At 38.3% G+C, this 27,265-nt stretch overlaps 1 protein-coding gene across 2 annotated transcripts in view; it reads left to right on the top strand.

The window, feature by feature from the left end:
- Nucleotides 1-1,994: 1,994 nt before the first annotated feature.
- SARDH (sarcosine dehydrogenase) overlaps nt 1,995-27,265 on the top strand; it is a 135,578-nt gene continuing 110,307 nt past the window's right edge. Inside the window, exons 1-6 of one of the 2 annotated variants that reach the window (XM_051980288.1) lie at nt 1,995-2,072; nt 9,937-10,315; nt 18,646-18,824; nt 19,837-20,016; nt 21,776-21,899; nt 23,951-24,051. In XM_051980288.1, the coding sequence (XP_051836248.1) occupies nt 10,000-10,315; nt 18,646-18,824; nt 19,837-20,016; nt 21,776-21,899; nt 23,951-24,051 (900 nt within the window). In that variant the 5' untranslated portion in view covers nt 1,995-2,072; nt 9,937-9,999. Of the gene's footprint in view, nt 2,111-9,936; nt 10,316-18,645; nt 18,825-19,836; nt 20,017-21,775; nt 21,900-23,950; nt 24,052-27,265 lie in introns of both variants that reach the window. The other variant, XM_051980287.1, reaches the window with a different exon arrangement.

Below are 27,265 nucleotides of genomic sequence, written 5' to 3'. Positions count from 1 at the left end.
CCCAGCTTGTAGAAACTTGGCAGGTAAGAGGTCAATTGGCAGAATTTCTGTAACTTCAGAATGGGCCATCTATGAGCAGTAAAGAGAATGCTGAGGGAATCTTCAGAATCTTCATATTCAGTTGGTAACAGGCCCCTAGATCTGTCCTGGTAAGACATTCTATGTGGCAGTATGTGTGTGGGTGAGGGTAGGTGGGTGTCCACAGGGCTTGGAGCCAAGGGTGAATGCATCTGGTTTGTCAGTCCAAGTCCAAAGAGAGGGCAAAGAGCAGGAGAAATGGATACTCTCCCAGACAGAACTGGGGATGATGAGAACAGAGCAAGGTTGCAGTAGAGCAAGGTTGCAGTTGAGCAAGAATTAGAAATATTACATTCCACCATTGATGCAGACTGATATGAAAACTTCAGAATCAAAGAGCCAATGACTCAGACTGCATCCTCCAATGGTCCAAAGTCCAAAGAAAGGATACAAGAAAAAATTGATTATCTGTTTGGTTTGTGAAATAGTAGGGGTCTGTCCTCACAAAAGATTAGGCCTTGTTGCCACATTCCCTACAGCCATAGAGATTAACCCTATAAAGGACCAAGCTGAACAAAATTCTAATATCAGGCAGACAGGTTCCTGTCCAGCTAGACTCCTCGAGTCCAACTGCCTTTATTCAAGTAAGTAAACATTAAGTAGAAGCTATGTGTAAGAGTCCATGTTAAGTTTCAAGAATACAAAGGGGGAAGGGACATAGGGTTGGAGCCAGAAAATGGATTTAGTCTGGACTTTGCAACTTATTCTTATGACCCCCTGAACAAATCATTTTAGGCCTTATTTTATTTTTCCATCTGCACCTAGATGGTCCAGTGAATAGTGTGTTAGACTCAGTTAAGCAGATCCATCTTCCTGAATCAAACTGACACTAGCTGTGTGATTCTGAACAAGTCACTTAACTCTGTTTGCCTCAGTTTCTTCATCTGTCAAATGATCTGGGAAAGGCTAAAATGGGGGCCTGAAAAGGACTGATATGACTCAATAAAAGTAAGTGTAATTTATTTTTAAGCCATCCCCCAATTACATTTTAACCTATTTTCATCTTCACACAGAAACTTTGCTTATAATCTTTTTACTTCTTTCCAGTCCATGCCCTTTTTTTAGGTTCTCCCATTCAGATGATGACCTTATGTACTACTGAAGAGAAATTTTGTTTTTTAAAGGTCCCTATACTCCATTCTTTCCCTTTATGCCAGTTATATCAATACAAAGTACCTTTTGGATAAGTGGGGACATGAGAACTTGAAAGACTGGGATTGTATATAACTGATGTAGTCTCAAGGACTAAGGTTCTATGCAATAGAGAGTGTCCTGGGACAAGAGAATAGACAAGTGAAAAATCTTGTTTCCCCATAAATTTATAGATGTATTATGGACTGAAAAAGTAGGGAAACAGTTTCTTTGGGTAATAAGCTCCTTATCATGGAAGTGCTTAAACAGAGTCTACATCCATTCATCATGTTTACTATAGAGACAATTCCAGCCCTGGGAGAGAAATTATCCTAACCTCAAAAATTTCCTTCCAGCTCTGAGACTGAATGTAAATAAATAAGCATACCTTGAAGAAGTTAAAAACTCAAAAAAAGAAGGGAAGAGGGGTGGCTATCAATTTAATCTCCTCCAAGTGCCCAGAGCCACTTGGGGTGTTTCTGTCCTCCTCCCCAGTGTTTTCCCTACACTATCACAATCAGAATGAGGTATTTGAGGCAGTTAATAATGTGTCTACTCTACTCTAAATTCTTGCAATTGCTGCTGGGAGTGAGGGCCTATTTTTCCGGGCTTCCTGTGAGAGTAAGCAAGCTAGGCCTCAGGCTTTCACCCACACTCCAGGAAATCGTGTAGCCAGCCAGCAGGGTAGCCTTTTGTTGCTCTCAAACCGAGCTAGCTCCCTGGCATCAGAACCCAGCCTGGGAGCAGAGCCAGGTCTCATGGGAGAGGCAGCAGCAGCAGCAGCAGCAGCAGCAGCAGCGACGGCAGCAGCAGCAACACAGCCGCAGGAAGCATGGAGTGAGAGGAAGCAGGCTCTCTGACAAGTAATTCTCTGATTTGGGATCGGGAACCCTGTCCTCAGGTGGGTGGCCAGCAGGAGAATCTTTGAAAAACATTGGTTGTTGCAGGGATGGGGATGGAGGGGGAGAACAAGAGAGACAGCAGTCTGGGCTGGGGAGGCAGAAAACCACATGGCTGAGGACAGAAAGTACTCAGGCTATCAGCTCTGCTCCTCCCCTTCCCACTATGTCTATAGGGACTGGGACACCATCCAGGGTCTGCCAAAGGTAAGGGGCACTGCTTGGGGGGAAGAAGGGATACAGTGTTTATATGCCATGAGCCCAAACTGGTCCCCCTAGCTCTGAAGTTCTTAGCAAATCTATGTCTAATCCTAGTCTGAGGAAGGAATTTAAATCTCCTGTTTCTTCCCTCTTTCCCAGGTTCCCCTCTTTCAGTATTGTCAAGGGGTTAAGATTTAACACTCCAGGAAGGAGGGAAAAAAACCTATAGGCTCTGACTTAACAAAGTCCAGGCAAAAGAAGCTAGGTATGTGTGTGAGAGAGAAAAAGCTGAGTTAATGATGAAACCAGCTGTCTCAGAGTAAGTAATCTCTAAGGACTGCAGAGAGCTTTTAGGGCCAAGCCTCTATTGTCATAGAGGAGGCCATTGACTTGGCCCTAGGATTTGTGACAGCCTTGCAGGAAGTGGGGTGTGAGAACCCAAGGCGGACCAAGTAGTGGGGAAGCATATGTCCAGTTCTCATGGAAGCTACTACAGCCAAAGGTACTGACAAGCTACCAGTGCTCTAAAGAGCTCCTAGTGTCAAAATCCTGGTGTTTGAAGTTCCAGTTTCCATTAAATTAAATTTTTCCATTAAATTCCTTTAAATGCTGAAGGCTTCTCAGGGATTGAGTCCCTCAATAAGATGAAGAGATGTCTGGGAAGCATCATAGATCCAAGCTAGAAGAGACCTCAGAATCCCTTTGGTCCACCACTACCCTTTTTTTTTTTTTAACAAATGGGGAAACTGAGGCCAGGGAGGTCAAGGGATAGAATAGGAATCTAAATCTTTGAATGCCAGAACCAGTAATCTTCCCACTCTGTCATGCTTCCTTGAGTTAGCTTAGAAGCCTTAGCTGCCTCCTTGGCAAGAATTGATCTATAGGAAGTCCTTAGGCCAGGGGTCCTCAAACTATGGCCACGGGCCAGATGCAGCAGCTGAGGATGTTTATCCCCCTCACCCAGGGCTATGAAATTTCTTTATGCAAAGGCCCATAAAACAAAGTTTTTGTTTTTACTCTAGTCCGGCCCTCCAACAGTCTGAGGGACAGTGAACTGGACCCCTATTTAAAAAGTTTGAGGACCCCTGTAGCTTAGGCCTTAGAGCAGGAGACATAGACAGATGGTGACCTAATTTTGCATCAAGGGGGGAGACTCTTCAGTAGGCAAGAAACCTTTTTGTTGTCCCCATCACTATCATTCACAATACTGAAAACTGAGATATAGAAAGTAGTAGGGAAGGGTTTCAACAAGTGAACTAAAATCTTTATTCCAGCCTCCCTCTTCCTATCCAAATGCATTTTTCCCTTAGTAGAACTTAGAGTGTCCAATTTTGTAATCAATAAACTTACAAAATTCAGTCAGGAATCATAGGATTTAAAAGTACAAGGATTTTCAGAAAGTTCAACCCGTTCCCTCTCATTTTCCAAATAAAGAAACAAAAGCATGGAATTTTGGCCAGGATTTGGACCTAGATCCTCATCTCTCCAAATTTCATAATCTTTTCTACTATCTTAGGCTTCATTCTGCCTGCATTCCAATTGCTTTGTATTAGATAGGGAGAATGAATAAAAGCAATCTGTCACTTTTCTCAGGAAGGCCATAATTTCATGAGGAAGTTGACCTACTCTGTTGGAAAGTAAAGCTACAGTCTCTAACCATCCTGTTACAAGGTAACATGATTAAGTGTCCCAGGAGAGTTACAGAAAGAAAGTACCCTGGGAGACTACAGATAAAGATGTAGCATTTTGTAGCCACCTTCCTATTTCCCAAACCTCTCTAAAAATTATAAGTGGATTGCAGGGAATCGGCTTGGTCTATGAAAGCTCTTCAGAGCTAAACTGTGGGAATCTGACAAATAGTACAGACAAATTTTTCAATTTTTCAATTTTCTCATTTGCATTTTATGGGCCTATAATGAATTTGAATTATCTTTCCGTCTTCTTCCCCTATCTTATTTTTTTTCCTCCTTCAGCAGTGAATCACAATAGAGCACTGGGCTTGGAATCAGGAAGACTTAACTTCTTGAGGTCAAATCCAGATTCACACACTTATTAGCTGTATGACCCTGGGCAAGTCACTTAACCCTGTTTTCAGTTACCTCATCTGTAAAATGAGCTAGAAAAGGAATGGCAAAGCAGTATAGTATCTTTACCAAGAAAACTCCAAATGAGTTTATGAAGTCATATGTGGCTGAAATAACCAAAAAATAAGGACTAAAGTACATAACAGAAGGGATAGAAGTCCTAATATACTTTAAAAATGCTTTAGTATTCTTTAATAAAGCCGAGTAAAGGGATGGAAAAAGAGAAGGAATATAAAAATATTTTGATTTCCTTAGGCTAGAAGCATCTCAATGTCTGTCCTGGGACACTTTGTAAAGACAAAAAGTAGTTCCCTCTTTTCTTCCTGGAGAACTTTCTCATCCTCAGGAAACAAGTGAACACTCTGGATCTATTTTCCCCCTTCTCTCTTTTTAATAGGAAGAAAAAGGAGAGAAGATTCAGCTTTCAGAATAAAAAGTGTAACATTATATACTTCCTTTCTTTCCTTCCTTCTCTTCTACCATCCCCCTGTCTTTTGGATTTAGAAAAGGCTGCACCTGTCATCTTTTTATCCTGGTTCCATATTCCTTTTCCATCTGGCTTTGTTGACCAGAAGTCAAAATGCCTAGGATTCAAATCCAGGCTTCCACTTTCTCTCTTTTTAAAAAATTATATTAATAGTATGTTATTTTTTTAAAATAACTTTTTATTGATAGAACCCATGCCAGGGTAATTTTTTATAACATTATCCCTTGCATTCACTTCTGTTCCGATTTTCCCCCTCCCTCCCTCCACCCCCTCCCCCAGATGGCAAGCAGTCCTTTACATGTTGAATAGGTTACAGTATATCCTAGATACAATATATGTGTTCAGAACCGAACAGTTTTCTTGTTGCACAGGGAGAATTAAATTCAGAAGGTATAAATAACCCATGAAGAAAAACAAAAATGCAAGCAGTTTATATTCATTTCCCAGTGTTCTTTCTTTGGGTGTAGCTGCTTCTGTCCATCTTTGATCAGTTGAAACTGAATTAGCTCTCTTTATCGAAGAGATCCACTTCCATCAGAATACATCCTCAAACAGTATCGTTGTTGAGGTATATAATGATCTCCTGGTTCTGCTCATTTCACTTAGCATCAGTTCATGTAAGTCTCACCAGTCCTCTCTGTATTCATCCTGCAGGTCATTCCTTACAGAACAGTAATATTCCATAACATTCATATACCACAATTTACTCAATCATTCTCCAATTGATGGGCATCCATTCATTTTCCAGCTTCTAGCCAAGTAGTATGTTATTTTTAAAATTACATGTAAAGATGGTTTTCAATTTTCATTTTTGTAAGATTTCTAGTTCCAAATTTTGTTTTCTCCCTCCTTCCTTCACTTACCCTCTTTCCATTCTAGCTAGCAATCTGATGTAAGTTACATGTATAAATTTATTTTTTTTAACATATTTCCATGTGAATTATGGTGGAAAAGAAAAATCAGAAAAAAGGGGGGTTGGGGAATACAAGAAATGGAAAAACAAAACAAAATGTAATGTTCTCTTTGGTTTGGTTTCCTTGGAGTCTCTAGGACCAGCCTTCATTTCAGTTCAGTAATCACCACCCAAGTAGCCAGGGGTTAAAGACCAAATCCTTTAATATCTCTTTCAAAGTTTTGTCTCCTTTCCTGGGGCCCAGTTAGCTTTCTTAGAAGCCTATCTCTCTCCTTGGTTCTGAGAGCTTGAGCTCCTGCCTGTCTTCTCTGCCTTCTAAATCTCTCTGAATCCAAAGGTTTGTGCTTTAGCCACACACAAAAGCCACCACAAAAGTGGACAATGGAATGAATCTGTCTCAGCCTCTGAGAGCTTCTAGGTGTGCTTGTCTTCTCTGGCCTTGAGAGCTTTCTCTCTGCGGCTCTCAGTCCCTGCTTATATGCTCCACAGTGAGTATACACTAATCATTATATCACTAGGAAACCATTATTTGTTGTAAGATTAAATCAATCATACTGAACCATGCTAAACCAGATAATCATTGTCTCTATCAATTCCATTTAGTACCTTGTAAGCATTCTTTGTTTCAAGTTCAGAGTTCTGGCCCAAAAGAAAAAATGGTGAAAACAGTATGTTCTTCGATCTACATTCAGTCTATGTTCTTTCTCTGGAAGTGGATGGCATTTTCCATGCAAAGTGTTTTAGAATTGTCTTGGATCACTGAATTGCTGAGAAGAGTTAAGTATATCATAATTGATCATCACATAATCTTTTTTTTTTTTTTTAGTGTTTTTTTAGTTTTTTAGTGCTATGTTTAAAAATGGATTTGAACTCAGGACCTCCTGATTTGAGGGTTGGTGCTCTATCTACTTTGCTATCTAGCAAGTTCATCATATAATCTTGCTGTGGTGAACAATGTTTTCCTGGTTCTGCTTACTTCATTCAGCATCAGTTCATGTAAGTCTTTCCAGACTTTTCTGAAATTATCCTGTTCATCATTTCTTTATTTTTAGTTAAAGCTTTTTATTTTCAAAACATATGCATAGATAATTTTTCAACATTAACCCTTGCAAAACCTTATGTTCCAATTTTCTTTCCCTCCCCCCTCCCCTAGATGACAAGTAATCTAGTATATGTTAAACATGGTAGAAATATATGTTAAATCCAACATATGCATATATGTTTATACAATTATCTTGCTGCACAAGAAAAATCAAATCAAACAGGAAAAAAATGAGAAAGAAAATAAAATGCAAGCAAATAACAACAACAAAAAAAGTGAAAATGCTCTGTTGTTAACCACACTCAGTTCCCACAGTCCTCTCTCTGGGTGTAGATGGCTCTCTTTATCATAAGACCATTGGAACTAGTCTGAATCATCTCATTGTTGAAGAGAGCCACGTCCATCAGAATTGATCATCATCTAATCTTGTTGTTGCTATGTACAATGATCTCCTGGTTCTGCTTATTTTACTTAGCATCAGTTCATGTAAATCTCTCCAGGCCTCTCTGAAATCATCCTGCTGATCATTTCTTACAGAACAATAATATTCCATAATAGTCATATACCATAACTTACTCAGCCATTCTCCAATTGATGGGCATCCACTCAGTTTCTGGTTTCTTGCCACTACAAAAAGGGCTGCCACATACATTATTGCATATGGGGGTCCCTTCCCCTCCTTTAAGATCTCTTTGGGATAAGCCCAGTAGAAACATTGTTGGGTCAAAGGGTATGCACAGTTTGATAACTCTTTGGGGGATAGTTCCAAATTGCTCTCCAGAATGGTTGGATCTGTTCACAATTCCAATAATATATTAATAATGTCCCAGTTTTCCCACATCCCCTCCAATATTCATCATTATCTTTTCCTGTCATCTTAGCCACTTTGAGAAGTGTGTAGTGGTATCTCAAAGCTGTCTTAATTTGCATTTCTCTGATCAACAGTGATTTAGCTGCTTGTCATTTCTTATAGAATAGTAATATTCCATCACATTCATATACTACAATTTATTCAACCATTTCCCACTGACTAACACTTCCTAATTTACCTATGTGACCATGGGTATGTCACAAGATCATAGATTAAGAGTTGAGAGAGAGGACTTTATTGATGATCCAGATCAATCCCCTCATTTTATAGAACAGGAATCTTCAAGAAATGAAAGGTCTTCCCACGATCACAAAACTAGTAAGAATTAGAGACAAGATCTTCCTCTCTGGAACACTAAGTCATGCAGCCTTTCAAATTACTCTCCTTTTTTGGTTTCTATTTCCTCATGTGTAAAATGAGGGATGTAGACTTACTGAAGAAAAGACATGTTAATACTGTATGCTGCACTTTAGGTATAGGTGTTCCAGAAATATTTTTATTGCTATTTTTCTATTTATACTATTTATTCTAAATTCAAGCAAATCTATTCTCGAGGAAAAACTGTCCGAACTTATAGTCCTCCCTTACTCCAAAATCAATCCGTCTCTCCAACCTCTCTTACAAGACAAATTGTGATACCTTTAATAGGAATCTTGAACAAGGAAAATGTCAAAAAATGATAAAATGATTTTGTATTAACTTTCTACTCTTTTTTTTTTAAACAGCAAGTGTTGGTTTATATTCAGTCTCCTTAGTTCTTTTCCTAGATCCAGATGGCATTTTCTGTCCAGAGTCTATTGGGATTGCTTTGAAACTTTCTACTCTTTCTAAGACTAATAGCTACTAATCTTTTAGAAAGGCTCTTGAAAACTATCCTTCTAAAAGGACTCCTTTCTCTCTGACCATTATCTTAAGTGTTTTCCTCACCCCCAGCTGCTCCCAGGATACCTGATGTATTTCAAAGAACCTTCTCCCTTTGATTAATATTCCTTCTGGGGAGAGAAAAAGAAGAGCCTAAATTCTTGTTGAATGACAGCCCTCAGCTAGACCTCCAGTCCCTTTAGGGAGTGGGGAAAATAACAATCTTATCTCAATTAGAGATTCTCTTTGTTCAAAATTGTTTGCCACTCTTCATTCCTACCCTTGGGACCTTTGCCTTTTTTTCCTCACCATTCCACAAACTCTCCTAAAGGGAAAAGTCTAGAAAGAATTTTAGGTTACAACAAATTTAAATATTTTTAGTTGAACTAAAAAGGAGGTTTTTAAACATGCTTTTAGAGACTAGAGGAGTTGCCTTCTAGCTCTAGGTCCTTTGATCTGATGACCCCCATGGGTTTGGATCAAGGTTGTGCTGGAGGACAAACCAGCTCTGCAACTGTTAAATTTTTCATGATTGCATTTACCCTTTAGAAATCAGAAAACATTACAAATTGGAGCTTGATTTATTCCTTTGTTGATTGTCCTGATTTAAGAAAGTGATGGTTGTTGCTGTTGTCATTTTAATTAGGTTCGACTCTTCATAATTCATTTTTGGGTTTTCTTAGCAAAAATACTATAGTGATTTGCCATTTCCTTCTCCACCTCATTTTACAAATGAGGAAACAGAAGCAAACAGAGTTAAGTTGCTTGCCCGAGGTCACACAGCTAGTAAAGTGTCTGAGACTAGATTTGAACTCTGGGAGATGAGTCTTCTTGATTCCAGACTCTACACTCTATCCACTAAATTATCTACCTAGCTACCAAGAAAGTGATGGGGAAAATGTTAATAATGCACATAAGCTTAAAATATGTGGTGGGTATGTGTTTGTTTTCCTTTCAGAAGAATCGGTCAGTTGTTAAATATTTATCAGCACTGCACTGGTTTGCACAGTCAGGAAGGCTCCAGGAGGGCAAGGTGGAACTGAAATGGATAAGTGGGAGGAAGGAGGGCATCTCAGGTAGATCTTGTATTTTTCTTGTTTGTATGTAGGTGTGTGTCCTCCTTAAGTTAGTTCCTCCTTCTCCAATTTCTTTATATTCCCAGTATTTAGCATAGTGCCTGATATATGTTAAGTTCTCAATAAATGTTTGTTGATCACTTGATTATGGGAAAAAGCCAAAAAAATTTAAATAAAAGTCCTATTAAGATCTGATCTCATTTTTCCTTAGTCTGAAGCATGGTAGTAGTTAATCAGACCTTGTCCCTATCTATATAGTGAGTCTGAGTCTCTCTTTCTGCCTCTGTCCTCAGCATCTACCAGGCTTGAAGAGGATTCCTACTCCCTTCAATTAGATTTTAGGTTTTCAGTTTTCCATGGCTTCTCTGAGGCAAGCACTGAGGGCAGCAGCTTTCCACCCTCTCCCATGGAGACCTCAACTCCGGCCCCTGAGTACTCCCAAAGGTCCTACAACTGAAAAGAATGTGCCTTACCAGCGGACTTTGAAGGAGGAAAAAGACTCTGTGGGCTCAGGACCCACTCGGCCTCTGCCCAACTCAGCTGATGTGGTGGTCGTGGGAGGGGGCAGCCTGGGCTGTCAGACCCTGTACCATCTGGCCAAGCTGGGCCTGACCAACATTGTGCTGTTGGAAAGAGATAAGCTCACTTCAGGAACCACCTGGCATACTGCAGGTAAGTATAATTTGGGGTTTAGCAAAGAAATTGAGGGTAGGAGCAGTGGGCACATGTTGGGCACAGGGAGAATTTTCTCCCTGAGGGATATCTTAGTGCTGGTTAGAATACAAATGAGGTAGTGTGACAGGACCATGTTGTAATATCTTGCATATCACATTTTAGAGACAGCATTCACAAGCTAAAGAGTTGCCAGGTTACGTAAGACTTCGATTCATGCTATGCAAGGATCACTAGAAGGAACTGGGGATATTTGTCCTGGAGAAGGTTTGAGGATTGCAGATGAGTGACCGGTTGAGGCTTACACAAGCTCTCAGATGTAATCTGGTCAAACCTCCTACTTCTTTCTATAGCATCTTTGAAAGGAGAGGTGGGGAAAAGAGAAAGGGAAGGGGGAAAAAAATATGGGATAGATGTGGGATACTTATCTAGTATCTGCTTGGATAGACTTACCCTACTTAAAATTTTTTGAATTTCTCTTCTTGTAAGATGAGAATACTTTCCCTTTTCTGATTTAGTCTAATGACACAACTGATATGAATTATTTTTTTTGAGGAAGGGGTGACTTCATTGATCATAACATCATGGATATAAAATTGATAGGGAGTATCTTTAAAGTTCTTTACACTTTCTATATTTTCTTATGTGCTTCATATTTTATTAATAAAATATATGCTTCTTATTTTCATTTGCAGTTATAGAATCTTCAGTTACCTCTGACTCTTTGTGACCCTATTGGGGTTTTCTTGGCAGAGATAATGAAGTGCTTTGTCATTTCTTTCTCCAGCTCATTTTACAGATGAAGAAACTGAGGCAAATAGGGTTATGTAGCTTGCCCAGGGGTGCACAGCTAGTAAGTGTGAGGCTGGATTTGAATTCTGGAAGACAAGTCTTTTTGACTCCAGGCCCTGCACACTATCCATGGTGCCATCCAGCTGCCATCATTTTCATAGCACAATAAATATTCTATTACATAATTATGTCATAATTTAGTCAGCCATTCTCCATTTTCTGGATATATAATTTTTAGTTTGTTGATATAAATAAAGTGGTTATAAATATCTTTGGATAGATAAGTCTTTTTCCTTTTTATGACACTTTGGGAATGTCCTAGGTATGGAAATGAAGGGTTGTTTGACATATATGACTGAGATTTAAATAAGGTTAGATTACTTCAGCAGTAGGAAATTTCAGGGATCATTATCCTAGCTCAGTATTAAGAAGAACTTTTTAAGTGTCATCCAAAATAGAAAATGAGCTCCTAAAATACCCCATCCTGGATTTACATGTAACCCTTTTACTCACCCCTTCCTCAAAAAAAATCATATCAGTTGTGTCATTAGAGTAAATTAGAGAAGGAAAGTCATCCTTATCTTACAGGAAGAGAAATTGAGGTCCAAAAAAAGTTAAGTAGGGAAGTCTATCCAAGTCTATCCAAGCAGATACTAGATAAGTATCCCATATTTATCCCACATTTTTTCCTTCCTCTTCTCTTTTCTATACCTCTCTTTCAAGGATGCTATAGAAAGAAGTAGGAGGTTAGACCAGATTACATCTGAGAACTTGTGTAAGCCTCAGTCAGCCAACATTTACTGATGAATTTATGCCAACATCTATTTTGTTGAATCTTTTTTGTAACCTTTTTCTGATGTACCCTTTCTTTCAGCTCCATAGTCTCTAGTCTATATAATTTCAACATCATTCTAGCTTTCCCCCTATTTCCTCCTAAATCCATAGTCTGATAGATTAATCTTCCTAATCCTGTTATTCCATCTTAAAAATCCTCACTAATCATGGGTGCTCCTCTAAGCTCTGCCCTCTTCCCTTTTTTCTCTCCTCTTCTTTCCTCTTCTCTTCTCTCTTCTTCCTATTATTACTATATGTTTTATTTAATCATATTACATTATATTATAAAGCATTGTATTATATTAATGATATGTTATATCATATTATCCCTTACTGTTTCTCGGTGATTTTATCAGTTCCCATATATTCAATTTTCATTTCTAGGCTAATCATTCTCAGATCTACTTGTCCAGACCTAACTTCTTTCCTGGTCTCCAATCTCCCTTCTCCAGATGTCTATTGGATGTCCCATAGACAAATTAAACTCAGCATGTCCGAAACTAAACTCATTATCCTTTCCTCCCAAACCCTCCCTTTTCTAGACTTCCCTGTTCTTATCAGGAGCATCACCATCCTTCCAGTCACCAAGGCTTGACATTTAGGTGTCATCAACTGCTCATTCTCTCTTACACCTCCTCCCCATCCAAGTTCCCAAGTCTTGTCAATCCTACTTTGGGAGCATATTACCTATGCATCTTCTTCTCACTTATGATGTGGCCTCTATCCTGGTACAGACCCTCTCTACTTCATGCCTGGATTGCTATAATAACCTGCAGGTTGATTTCCTTGCCTCAAAATCTCTCTCCCCACGTCAGTCCAAATGCTACTTATCTGCCAAAGTGATTTTCTTTAAAGTGCATGTCTGGTCGTGTCACACCACTTCCCTCAAAATCAATAAAGTCTAGTGGCTCCCTATTACTTCCAGAATCAAATATGAAATCTGGCTTTTAAAGCCCTTCACAACTTGGCCCTTTTCTACCCTTCCAGAGAGTGGACAGTGGACAGAGTCCCAGTCTAGGAATCAGGAAAGCCAGAGTTAAAATCTGATTTTAGATACTTAGTAGATTTGTGATTCTGGGCATATTATTTAAACTCTGCCTCAATTTCCTTATCTGTAAAATAGGAATAATAATATCATCTACCCCCCTCCCCCATAGTTATTGTGAGGATCAAATGAGATAATAATTGTGACATGCAGAACATACTGACTGGAACATATTAATGTTTGCTTTATTATTACATCTTACTTTCCCTACATAATCTCCTGGCTTTCTGGTCCTTGCACGTAATCTTGCCAATATTTTCATCAGCTATCTCCCTGCCTATAAATTTTCCCTTTTTCATCTCTGCTCATTTCTTTCCCTGGCTTCCTTCAAACCTCCATTAAAAGAAAATTTTCCTAATCCCCTTTAACTAGTGCCTTCTCTTTGTTGACTCTCTCCAATTTATTTTTCATATATATATATCTTATTCGTACCTAACTGTTTTCATATTGTTTTGCCCAATATGTTAAAAACAAGTTTGTCTTTTGCCTTTCTTTGCAACCCCAGGACTTAGCACAGTGCCTGGCACATAGTAAACACTTACCCAATGATTGTTGACTGCTCAAGTCCGTATATATGTCTCTTTGTGTTTCTCTGAAATCCTCATATTCATCAAATCTCATAGCATAATAATATTCCAATAAATTTATGTGGCATATTTTGTTTAGCTATTTTCTGATTAGTGGATACTTACTTTTGTTTCTTTTTTTCTTTCTTTCTTTCTTTCTTTTTTTTTTGCAATCACAAATAGTGCTAAGACTATTTTGGTATACATAGAATCTTTCTATCTTTAACCTCCTTGGGGCATATGCCTAGCAGTGGGATCTCTGAATCAAAAGATAAGGAAATTCTAGTTGCATTTTTCACATAATTCTAAATTATTTCCCAGAATGGTTATTTCAATTCATAACCCTACCAACATTATATCGGCATATTTATTTTTCCACTTCCTTTCCAACATTCGCTACCACTACCTTTTGTCATTTGTGCCAATTTTCTGGGTATGCTAATTTTCATGGTCATTTTAATGTGCATTTTTTTTGTGGTGGATTATAGCAGTAATTCATTTAGTTGTTAATAGTTTGTAATATTGCTGAGGACTTTGTTCATATACTTTAACTACTTGTCTATTGAGGAATAGCTCAAGCTCAACACATTATATTTGTGTTAATTTTCTAAATATCATGGATGTCAAACTTTTATCAGAAATATTTTGAAAAGATTTTTTGCTTAAACAACAATTCCCCCCCACCCTTTTTTTGTCTCCTACTGATTTTGTTCATGCAAAAGCCTTTTAACTTCAAGTAATTTTATTTATCTTTCTTAATTTTATGAAATCTTCTAGGTTTTTGTTTGCTTTTTGGGGTGGGGATTGGTTAAGAAGTTGGAGTAGAACAATTAATAAATTATTGCAATGATCCAAGTGAGAGTAATGAGGGCCTGAAAAAGAGTTATGGCTGTGACAGTGACATAAAGAGCGCATATAAAAATGATGTTATGAAGGTAGAAATGACAAAGTTTTGCAACAGACTGGACATGTGTGATGAGTGAGAGGGGTCAAGAACAGCCCTGAGATTTTGAATATAGATAGCTGAGAGGATGGTAGTAATAGACAAAGGAATAGGAATAGGAAAATGGAATGAGAAATTAATAGACAAAGGGAAAGATAATAAATTCAGTTTGGGATATATTAAGTTTGAGGTGCTTATGGGAGAAACCAGTTTGTGATAACTAAAAGGCAGTTGGTGATGTCTGAAGGGATAGGGAGTTTAGAATTAATTGAGCAGGTCTGGGGGTCATCTGCAGAGAGATGATAACTGAACCCGGGGGAACTGATGAGATCATCAAGTGAGAGAGAAGAAAAGAGAAGAAAGTCCAGGACATAGCTTTAGAGTACACCCGGTTAATGTATATCTACATGGATGAATTAGACAAAAACCAGGAGAGGTTAGGGTCAAGATAAAGTGGAGAAAAGAGAGTATCCAGGAGGAAAAAGTGATCCACAGTATCAAATGCTGCAGAGATCAAAAAGGATGAGGTCTGAGACAAATCCATGAGGTTTGGCAGTTAAGAGATCATTTTGGTAATATTGAAGAAGGTAGTTTCAGCTGAATGATAAGATAGGAAATACCAGAATCTTAGAAAAAATTGACAAAAGAAACAGAAGCTCTGATACAGACAAATTTCAAACTCAAAGAGTTTGGCCATGGAGAGGAAGTAAAATAGGATTATATCAGAATGGGATTAAGTGAGAGACTTTCCCCCCCCCTAAGAATGTGTGAGACTTGAGAATGTGGAATAAACAAAAGAAAGAACTAGTAGGTAAGGAGAGATTGGAAAAGAAACAAAAAGAAGAGGAGGAGAAGGACAGGAGGAGGAGAGGAGGAGGAGAAGAAGAAGAAAAAGATAAAGAGGAGGAGAAGGAAGAAGAGGAAGAATAATTTTTGAAACAAAAATTAGTAGGAAATGCAATCAAAGTTATATGTGAAGAGGTTTACTTTGACATAAAGAAGAGCTAGCTACCTCTTCATATAAGAGTGAAGAAGATAGTAGAGTATTTCAGATGCTCTCACTAAATAAAGAGAAGAGAAGGAGAGGAGAAAGGTTACCCTTTAGCAAATATTTTCAATTTTTTCATTGAAATAAAAGGACAGTTCCTCATCTGAGAGTGAAAAAAGAGCAAATGTTGTGGGAGGCTTAAGGAGAGAAAATAAATGCATCTGTATCTTTTGTCTGGAGGATAATAGAAACCCACTTACCTTAGGGCCACATCAAGCATAAGACTACAAACTAAAGACAAGACCTTTTGCATCTTTTGCCCCAAAGGGCCTGTTCTAGGAAAAATCTTCTCTTTCTCTACTCTATCTTGACTAGGGTCCATTACAAGTTATTTAATCACAACTTGGCCCTCACAGCAGCAATACAAATATTATCTTTCTTCCTAGTTGAGTCCTTTATCTGATCATAATCTTTTATTTCATACCTTATAAACCTTCTTCATCATTATCTTGACTTCCATTTCCTCTATCCTTCAGTTCTTTCTGAAGCCATCATTCTTGTACTGTTTCTCACTGTCCTCTCTTTCCTATTTGAGTTAAGTTTTGGTGTTTTGGTGAAGTTTGATGAAACAACTCTACACTATCCTCTAAACCCAAATCCTATTCCCCTTGATCCTATAGACATAATGCCATATCCAACTTTGGATTACTCCCACCATCTGCCTCTTTCACTGTTATTCATAAGCTGCTAAACAAAGCTGGAAGAAGTCATGAAACTATGCTAACTGGGTTCACTACTCTAAATTGAATGTCTTTATTTGTTAATACCAATATTAGAGTACTGGTTAAATTATTTAGTATTTTCTCAACTATAGGATTTATCTAATCTGCCTTTCCTCTGTTTCTCTCTTTTTAAAAATTAATTGCTTTTTTTCTGGTTATACATGCAGATTACTTTTTAAAAAACACATTTCTTTATAAATCATGTTGGGAGAGAAAAACCAGAACTAAAAGGAAAAACCATGAGAGAGAGAAAAAAACAGAAAAAAAGAAATGAATACAGCAAGTATCTATTTACATTCGGTCTCCATAGTTCTTTTTCTGAATGCAGATTATATTTTCTACCTCAAGTTTGTTGGGATTGTCTTAAATCACTGGACCACTGAGAAGAACAAAGTCTTTCATAGTTAATCAGCCCACAATCTTGCTGTTACTGTGTACAATGTATTCCTGATTCTGTTTATTTTGCTCAGCATCAGTTCATTGAATCTTTCCAGGCCCTTCTAAAATCAGCATGGTCATAAGTTTTATAAAACAATAATATTCCATTATCTTCATATAGCACAACTTGTTTAGTCATTCCCCGATTAATGGGAATCTACTAACTTTTCAATTTTTTGCTACCACAAAAAGAGCAGCTACAAACATTTTTGCACATGTGGGTCCTTTTCCCTCCCTCTGTTTGTCTTATTTGGAATGTTTGCAGCCCAAATGCAACACTTACCTTTGTTTTTTGGTTGGGAGGTAGGGGTTGGAGCCATACTGGCGCAAATAGCTCTGCCTTGTTCAAGGTCCATCGTTTTGCCTTAATGATTAGGCTCATCTTTTGCAGGATATGTTATTTGGGATTGCAATTTAATTTCTATCTCTACACATCCTTTCTTTAGGATCAATCACTTTGGCTAGCACAAAATTCATGTGTTCTTTCAAAATTGCTAATTTTTTGTCTCTCTTCTGCCAAATTTTCTTTCACTTACCTATTTTGGATCCCAAATCTACCACCAAGAGAGAGTATGGTGTAGTGGGCAGAAAGCTCTCTTCAGCTGTCTTCAGACTCAAGAAGAGATGGGTTCCAGTATGACCAATGACACATAATAGTTGTATGACTGCACATAAATCATTTAAGTTCTCAAGCACCCCAACTACCTTTCTGAGACAATAAATTGCAAAAGGAAGTTTGCATTGTTGAAGTTTTTTACCCAGATGTCCCTAAATTGATATGATCACAAGTCAGGTTGAAAAGAAAGAAAGAAAAGAAAAAAAAATCCCTGACTTTTTAGAGCATTTTGCTTCTTTGGAGAGAATCTCCTGTTCTGTATCTAAGATATCTATTCTGCTGTCATCATTAATTCTGCTTTGAGTGTTCACATTTCTGCCCTAATTTCTATCCTAATATTTTCTTTTAAAAGTTTTATTTCACTTTTGAACCATTCTGGAGTTTCTTGCTCTTGTTTCATGATCTCTGAGGAGTCCTCAGAATCCTATTTCATTGGGATTTGGGGGCTAATTTTCTTGCATATTTTATTATTTGTTTAATGAATCATGGTCTTTCAAAAGATTTATACATTTTTCCTTCAGTTTTTTTAAATGTCAGAGTTGGTATAATTACATGGGAGTTTGGATTATACCCAGTCTTTCTGTCTTAAATTTCTTGTTTTTCAACCTTTTTCTGGAAGGGTCAATAGCTCGCTTCTTCAGACTCTTTTCTCTTTCTCTTTTGCCCATAACCCTGTGGATTCAGGGCCATTGTAGACAGGACCATGTGGAGGACATGGCCTGAGAATCTACTATAAAGTTTTATCTCTTACTGGTTGAAGTTATAGCTGGGGGATTCCAAGGCCTTGTGTCCTCAGCCCACTCTGTCTTCCTTGCCAACTGTTTCATTTTTAAAGATAAGGAAACCAAGGCCTTGAGATGGGAAATTTTTTCTCTAAGGTCACACATTCTTGACACAAGAGTGATTCTTGGTTTCTTGGCTGATGTTACTCTCCACTTTCACTAAGAAAGCAAGGAGCACCAAAGCCTATCTCCGAAGAGCTCAAAACGCTTTGTAGTTGCTCTCAGAGAGAACTTTTTTTTTTTCCCTTTCAGCAAATATTTAAACTATATTCACTATACAGGATTTGTTTGAGATTTCCATTTTATAGAATGGGATGACTGAGGCTGAGAAAGGTGAAAAGAATTGCCCAGTGGGACTAAAAGTCAGGGTATTTGCACTTTGTCCCTTAATCTAGCAACTGGGGAAAAAAACAGATTATCATAACTTGAGTTTCAAGTTATGTGGAGTATATGAGTTGTAGAGTCAGCATAGACTATATCCTTCAATAGGAACTAATAAGGACCTGAGTCTTAGCCTATATTTATTGTATCCCTTCCTCTCCAGGTCTGCTGTGGCAGCTTCGACCCAGTGATGTGGAAGTGGAGCTCCTGGCTCATACACGTCAGGTGGTGAGCCATGACCTGCAGGAGGAGACAGGACTGCACACTGGCTGGATCCAAAATGGGGGGCTCTTCATCGCCTCCAACCGCCAGCGATTGGATGAGTACAAACGCCTCATGTCGGTATGCATGGTTGGGGGCAGGGCTGAGTTAGGGGTGCAGGCTTGCTGTTCTTATATTTATCAACTTCATTCCCTTTCCCTCTTCTCATCTCTTCTCTTTTCCCTTCTCTCTTCCCTTTCCCCCCTCTCTTTCCCCCTCTCTCTTTCCTTCTCTCCTTCCCTTTCTCCTTACTCTGTCTCTCCCTAATCTCTCTTTATCTCTCATTCATTCTCTTTTTATCTTTTTCCCTTTTTTTCTCTCCTTCTTTCCCTCTCTATTCTTCACTCTTTTTTTCTGTCCCTCTCTCCCCATGTCTCTGTCTTTCTCTCCTCCCTCTCTTTCCCTCTTTCTCCCTTCTTCTACTCTCTTCTCTCCTCTCTTCCTCTGTGTCTCTCTCTGTGTGTCTGTTTCTGTCTCTTTGTCTTTGTCTCTCTTCCCCCCTCCCCCGTCTTTTTCTCTTTCTCCCTTCTCCTCCTCCTTCCCCGCTCTCTCCCCCTGCCTTTCTCTCTGTGTCTCTCTCTGTCTGTCTCTGTCTCTCTTCCCCCTTCCTTTTCCCTCTTTCTCCCTTCTCTCTCTCCTTTTTATCCTCTTCTTCCTCATTCTCCTCCTTCTCTCTCCCCTCCTCCTCCCTTCCCTTCTCTCCCTTCTTCTCTTTCTTTTTGAACACACACACACACACACACACACACACACACACACAGAATTAAAGAACCCTATAAGACCAAATTAATAAAGCATTAGATATACACTGTAAGGTAGTCAGAGAATGAAGAGACTATTGTGGGTGGGAGCAATTAGGGAGAGTTCTGAAGAGAATGAGATTTAGGCCAATTCTTAAGGGAAAGTACTATTTGGATGTATGTGGCAAAGGTGGGAGTGCTTTCCATGTTTCAAAACAAGCATGCACATAGGGAAGAGTCAGGGTATAAATTGGGCACATCATTGGGTGGTAAGATCTATATGGCTAGATTAGAATTCATTGTATGGACTCAGAAAAGGGAGCAGTGGTCTGATTTGTCTTTCTTACCTTTAGCTTGGCAAAGCCTATGGAATAGAGTCCCATGTCTTGACTCCAGAAGAGACCAAGAAACTATACCCTCTGATGAACGTGGATGACCTCTATGGTACTCTCTATGTCCCCCATGATGGCACTATGGACCCTGCAGGCACTTGTACCACTCTCACTAGAGCAGCCACTGCCCGGGGAGCCCAGGTATGGAAGACACTCATGCAGGACCTTAGACACTTCTCACCACTCAGAAAAGGGCACTATATTCTGAGGCAGGAGAGCTGGATTGCATTTGTGCTTTATTTTATGATTTTGGGCAGTCATTTGATTTCTCTGTGCCTCATTTCCTTCCTCAATAAAATGGGTGATTGTGTTTTCCTTCTGAGACAACCAGAGGGAGTGGTAGCATTGGCATGAGGATCTTGTTGACTTCAGAGGCAGCTGGGTAGCACCGTGGTTAGAGTGTTGGCTTGGAAGTCAGGAGCCAGAATGGTTTGGATTTGAAGATATATCCAAGTAGCTCCCTTTGAATCCCAATGGGCTTTATTGAAACATGTTTTTTTCAGAACTATATTCAAAAAATTATAAATGAAAACTGCAAAAAAAGAGTCAATTGTTCCAGTTTTTTAAAAAAAAACCACAACAATGGGGATAGCTAGTTGGTGCAGTGCAGTGGAGAGAGATCTGAATTCAAATTTGGGCTCAGACACTTGACACTTATTAATTGTATGATCCCGAAGAAATCACTTCCATTACCTTGCAAAGAAGCCTCATACAGACAAAACCCAATAAGAACTAAAAACACAATAATAGAATAAATAGGGAAGAAAAAAAACTAAACTCCAAAATAAAGTAAAAGGGATCACAATTTTTATATTTTTTTAAACATGTAAGGATATTACTCCCCACAGGGACCTAAATCACTCTAGATTATCTAGACATCTCATTTGTTCATTATTCTGGTTTTGATGGCTTAGAGTGAGTGTAAATAGCAATTATTTCCATTCTGGCTAGAAACTTTGAGGGTCTTCCCCTACTGACTTTTGTGAAAGCAAATAGGTCATCTTTTACTTCAATTCTTACTTAACCTTTGACTACTGAATGGGTGTTACTTCTAACAAACTGAAACTTGGAAAAACCTGAGCTTAAAAAGGCCAAGATCTCCCATTACATCCCAGGCCAGTCATCCTGACCTATGGCCTGCCACTGGACAGATGAGTCTGGGGGAAAGTGGGCTGATGACTTTGCTTAGCTCTGTCTCACTTAAAACCAATTTATTTGCAAGTCAAGACATCACCTTCTTGACATTATAACTCCTCTTTGAAAACAAAAGGACCAACAACAAGAAGTCAGGAAGATCTAAGTTCAAATCCTCAGAAACTTACTAGCTATGGCAAGTCACTTATTCTTTCTAAGCTTCAATTTCCCTATCTATAAAATGTGATGATAATAGCACCTACTCCCAGCTTGTTCTGTAGATCCAAGAAGATTTTGTATATAAATTGCTTTAAAAACTTTAAAATGCTATTTTAAAAAAGATAACATTTTTATTCTTATTTTTGTTATTAATTATTGTTAGAAGTAAGGAGCTGAGTTGCAGGTTTGACATTCTTATGCCCATCTCACATAGAGCCAAGATCTACCTCCTGCCCCCAGATAAATGAACAAAGCAAGCTCTGTAAATGAACATCTAGATATTTACATAATAAATAAAATAAAAGGTGGATTTTTCTCTATAAAATGAAAGGTTCGTTTTTACATATTTTCCTGAATATGTACATTAAAAAAAAGATTTCATCTACAAAATCTATTATTTATACAAAACAGGTAAGGGCCACAGAGATTATATAAAGTATAATATATCTGCAAACTGCTATTGACTTAAGTATTCTGAACCTAGGAATGGAAATTTGTCTTGTTTCAGTCACTTTAAAAAAACCTTGAACTTGAAATTGAACACTAGGTCATTGAGAACTGCCCAGTGACTGGCATTCAGGTGCGAACAGATGACTTTGGTGTACGGCGGGTGTCGGCAGTAGATACTGACTATGGCTCCATCCAGACTCCCTGTGTGGTCAACTGTGCAGGTAAGAAGGCCTAGACATCCACATAGCTTGTAGTAGCCTTTCTGTGGGATCTCTCCTTGGAGTAGAGTGAAAAGAGAAGGCAGAGAGAAAAGAGAATCCTCCTCTCCCTATTCCATAATGCTTGGCCTTTAGGCAGCCCCCAGATCTTTTCTTTAAATCCTTTTACCTATATGTCTGAATCTAGTACAAATGAAAGAGTAATGCTTTAAAGTCAAGAGCCTATTTACAGTTTATTACTTATGAGGCCTTAGAGAAATCATCTGAATTTCATCTTTTAAAAAAATTATTGGTTCTTAAAAAAAACAAACACCTACTGCTATCACTTCCCATACCACACCACCCTTTTCTTATTTAGTAAAGAAATACAATTAAGTAAAACAAAGAGATGTATTTATCACATCTGATAGCATAGTCCTCATATAGCTTCCATAGTTCAGGGATTCTTAAACCATTTCCACTTGAAGAAATTTTGATGCTATGCCAGGTGTAAAGGTATATAAAATAGGTATACAAATCAAACATTTACAGATAAAAAACATAAATCATTTTGTAATCCCCACATACTTAGTTACATGACCCTATGTGGGATCAAGATCCACAGTTTAAGAAGTTTTGCTGTAAAATTAAGAAAATTTTGAAGTACTACTTCATACCTCTTAGATAGGCTAAGAAGATAAGATGATAAGATAAATGTTGGAAGGGATGTGGGAAAACTGGGATACTAATACATTGTTGGTGAAACTGTGAAATGATCCAACCATTCTGGAGAGCAGTTTGGAACTATGCCCAAAGCGCAATAAAACTGTGCATACTCTTTGATCCAACAATGTCACTACTGGGTCTGTATCCTAAAGAGATCATAAAAAAGGGAAAACCCACATTTGCAAAAATGTTTGTAGAAACTCTTTTTGTAGTGTCAAGGAATTATAAATTAGGTGGATACCCAGCAATTGAGCAATAGCTGGAAAAGTTATGGTCTATAAATGTAATGGAATATTATTATTCTATAAGAAATAACGAGTGGGGTGATTTCAGAAAAAAAAAAGCCTGGAAAGATTAAACGAATTGATGCTGAGTAAAGTGAGCAGAATCAAGAGAATATTGAACACAGTTAACAAAAGATTATGTGATGATCAACTATGATATGTGATGATCAACTATGATAGGCTCTTCTAGCAATACAGCAATCTAAGACAATTCCAATAAACTTGGGATGGAAAATGTCATCTGTATCCAGAGAGAGAACTGCGAAGACCAAATATGAATTGAAGTATACTATTTTCACTTTTTTATTTGCTTTTTCTTTTTTATTTTTGTTTTACTCATTTTGATCTGATTTTTCTTGCACAACATGACAAATATGGAAATGTGTTTAAAAGGATTATATCCTATATCAGATTGCTTATTGTCTTGGGGAGGGGGGAAGTAAGGAAAGGAAGGAGAAAAAAAATTGGAACACAAACAAAAATGAATATTGAAAATTATCTTTACCTGTATTTGGAAAATTGAAGGGAAAAAAAAGAAGCTTAACCATAGTCAAGCTTCTCCATGGAGAGGAGGGAGGTATACTTCATCAATTAGATTTCTGAGGTTACGATTGGTCAATGTGTTGATCTGAGTTCTCAAGTCTTTTAGGATTATTTTCTATCATATTATTGTGGCCATTATGTAGATTTTTTTCTTCATTCTGTATAATTCCCTCTGCATCAATTAAGTTCAAACCTATCTTTTGAGTTACTCTGAAAGTTACTCTTTTGAGTTGAACCTCAACTTCCTCATTTCTAAAGTGAGAGATTATGTTATAGATTTTAGGACTCTCAGAGACCTCTTATTTGATAATGGAGGAAGCTGAAGCAAGGTGTGTTTAAGGTCATAAAGATAGATAATAAATCAAAATAAATAGGTTGCCATGCTGGACATGGTTTCCATTGATCAAGCTTTAGAGGATATTGAGTTCCTTCTAGATTGAATTCTATGGTCCTCTGATCTCGTGTTCTCTGCCTGAAGCCAGGTTCTCAGTGGTCTCTAACAGCTCTGTGTTCTACTCCCAGGTGTGTGGGCCAGCACCTTGGGGAAGATGGCCGGAGTGAAGGTGCCACTGGTGGCCATGCATCATGCCTATGTGGTCACTGAGCGCATTGAAGGAATCCAGGTAAGTGGGGAAACAGTGTAGTTTGACCTAGCACAGAGAGCTAGAGTCATGAACGTGCACATTCAAATTCTTCCTCAGAGATTTACTAGTTGTATGACTGGTGGAAGTGACTTAACCACTCTCTACCTCAGCTTTTCATCTGTAAAATGGGGATAATGTTAGACTTCTCAGGGTTGTGAGGATCTAATCCGGTAATACATTCAAAGTGCTTCGAAAATCTCAAAGTACTGTACAAATGTAAGTTAGAGGTACACATAATAACAAAAAGCAGATGATCTGAAATGTCTTTTTCTATTTACCTTTGGAAAATGCATCATCTCTTTCTTGGAAATGAGCATTTTATTCTTGGAGGAAATTCTGATACCTGGCCTATTTGTGGAGCTAATGAAAGCTAAACTGACATGGACTAGAACACTGTGGCAAGCCAACCTGAGTTTCAAGATTTGCTTCCCACCCTCCAATAGCACCTTTTTCTACTAAAGAGATGTCAGCAATGAATCTAAGCCAAGTGATATTTATTAAGTATCTACTATGTGCAAGGACACTGTGCTCATTTCTGTGCTTCATTTTTCTGAGAAAAATGAAACTCTCTCTATCTACAAAGAGTTTACTTTTTCTTGATGGGCAGTGAAGACTAAGGAAGTGAATAAGACAAGAGAAATCATGGTATTTTAAAAATATTAGGGGGAACAGAGAAGAGTGCTTACAGTTTGGGGGACCAAGCATGGCTTTATTTCCATTCATTCACAGAGGGAATGAATAATTGAAAGGTAAGCCCAGCCTAGTAGAAGCAAATTGGCTATGTTTCTGAAGTCATTTTAGGGATCCCATTATCTTAAATCATCCTCTGATGTCTGTTCCTGGGTCTTCCAGACACCTAGAAACTGCTGAATTTGGCATTTTGTTCTGAATTCAACTTTGGGGAGCACATTCTCTTCTTCTAGTTAGCCACTAGAGGTCTCTCTTAGGCCACACTTGGACTGGCTTCTGCAAGACATATTTCAACAGGCAAGGATGTAACTTTAAGACATATCATGAGGAGAGAGCTAGAACTTGGTGGAAGGACATTAAAAAGAGCGCAGTTATCAAGTCAACATAAGGACAGTTTTCCTTGTATGTTTTTATATTATCTACTAACAATTTATTTCCTGTAAATCCCAGAGAGTTAATTTTAGGAAATGGATGACCTATATTTATTATTTGACACCTAGAATTGGTATCATTAGGTCTCAATGTTGCTCTATTCAGAAATAAATTGGACTGTCTTGTTAAACAGTGGTGACTCTAGGGATGGGCTGGTCATTGGTTAGGGATGCTGTAACATGAAGCATATTCATGTTACAGGTACAGGTCATACAAGTAATCTCTGAGGATCTGTGGTTTTTTTGTCATGGGGTTCTGGGGTACAGCAAAGGGACTGCTGGAATTCCAGATGTAGAAAGAGGATTTCTGGCTTCTCACTTACACCATTACATTGTTGGGTTTGCCCTTGAAAAGGTTCTTTGACCTGCGAATAATTATTATTGTAGGACTGCTTAATCTTTTCTTGGCCAAAGGGAGTAAAGGAATAAATTATGTAGAAGAGATTAAGCCAGTAATTAAGGCTAGGCCAGTTTTTCTATCCAAGAAGGTGTAAGGATAAGCTGACCAGACATTCTAATTTGAGTGAGAAAGTCCTGCTGTTCTCTGAATAGGTCAGACTAGGTGTGGAGAACTGTGTCCAGTTCTGGGTGCCACATTTTAGGAAGAACGTTTACAACTTGGAGTATGTCTAGAAAAGGTGACAAGGTTGTGAGAATACGATAGGCCAGCTCATATGAAAGAAGAAAGGAAAGGGGGAAAGGAGAAGGAGAGAGGAAAAAATGGAAAGAAAAGAAAGAAGGAAGGAAGGAAGGAAAGGAGAAAAAGAAGGGGAAGGAAGGAAGAAAGGAAGGAAGAAAGGAAGGAGGAAGGAAGGAAAGGAGAAAAGGAAGGAAGAAAGGAAAGGAAGGAATAAAGGGGAAGGAAGGAGAGGAGAAAAGGAAGGGGAAGGAAAGAAGAAAGAAAGGAAGGAAAAATGAATGAAAAGAAAGGAAAGAGGGAGGGAAGGAGGAAGGAAGAGAGGAAGAAAGAAGGAAGGAAGGAAGGAGGAAGGAAGAAAAGGAGAAAAGGAAGGGTAAGGAAGGAAGGAAGGAAGGAAAGATGAATGGAAGGAAGGAAGGAGGGAGGGAAGGAGGAAGGAAGAGAGGAAAGAAGAAGGAAGGAAGGAAAGATGGAAAGAAAGGAATAAAGGGGAAGGAAGAAAGGAAGAAAGGAAGGAGGAAAGAAGGATAGGAAGGAGGGAGGGAAGAAAGAAAAGAAAAGAGAAGAAAAAAGGGGAAAGAGGGAAAGGAAGGGCAAGGAAGAAAGAAAGGAAGGAGGGAAAGAAGGATGGAAAGAAGGGAAAGAAGAAGGAAGAGAGGGAGGAAAGAAACAAGCATTTTTTAAGTGCCTACTATGTAAAGGTAAAACTTAGTTGAAGAAATCAGGGACATTTAGCTTTAAGAATAGCGTAATTAAGATTGATGGTTGGGTAGAGTGTTAGCAAGTATTTGGATTGCTATCATGTGAGAGAAATCAGATTTGTTCTTAATTCAAGGAGGATAGGACTAGGATGATTAGAGTTGAAAGAAGAGGCCTATCTAACTCAAAAGACATAGCTCTTTTAAGACAGAGACTATCTTTTGCCTCTTTTTGTATCCCCATTGCTTATCATAATAGTAGACACTTAAATGTTTCTTGACTGGCTGAAAGACCATCTAGATCAATTATATCAGTTTATGGAGCTACGGGTAGGAGAACAAAAGCTTCTTTATGTCAGAGCAGAGAAAGATCTTCCTGATTCTGTTGTCATCATTTTGAGGTGTTGGAGCAGAGGCTGGATGACCTCTTCTCCAAGATATTATAGAAGGGATTCTGGTAGAGGTAGTGCTTGAACTAGATGATCTCTATGATCCCTTCTAACAAATTTTGTGATCTATCTCTTGTTCCAGAGCGGGTCCAGTTCTATCCCTGGTCTATCTCCTTCCCTCTCCTTTTTTGTAGGATTCTGCAAATTCCCAATTTATTCAACAGATCATCTGTGGATGCATGACAATTGTTGAAGCTGTAAGGGAATAACCCAGGAACAGTCAACAAGCATTTATCATGCACTTATTTTAAAATTTTATTTATTTACTAATACATACTTATTACA

This window comes from Antechinus flavipes, chromosome 2 (assembly GCF_016432865.1).
Source record: "Antechinus flavipes isolate AdamAnt ecotype Samford, QLD, Australia chromosome 2, AdamAnt_v2, whole genome shotgun sequence".
Classification (NCBI taxonomy): Eukaryota; Metazoa; Chordata; class Mammalia; order Dasyuromorphia; family Dasyuridae; genus Antechinus; species Antechinus flavipes.
This window is presented reverse-complemented; position numbering and strand designations above follow the sequence as displayed.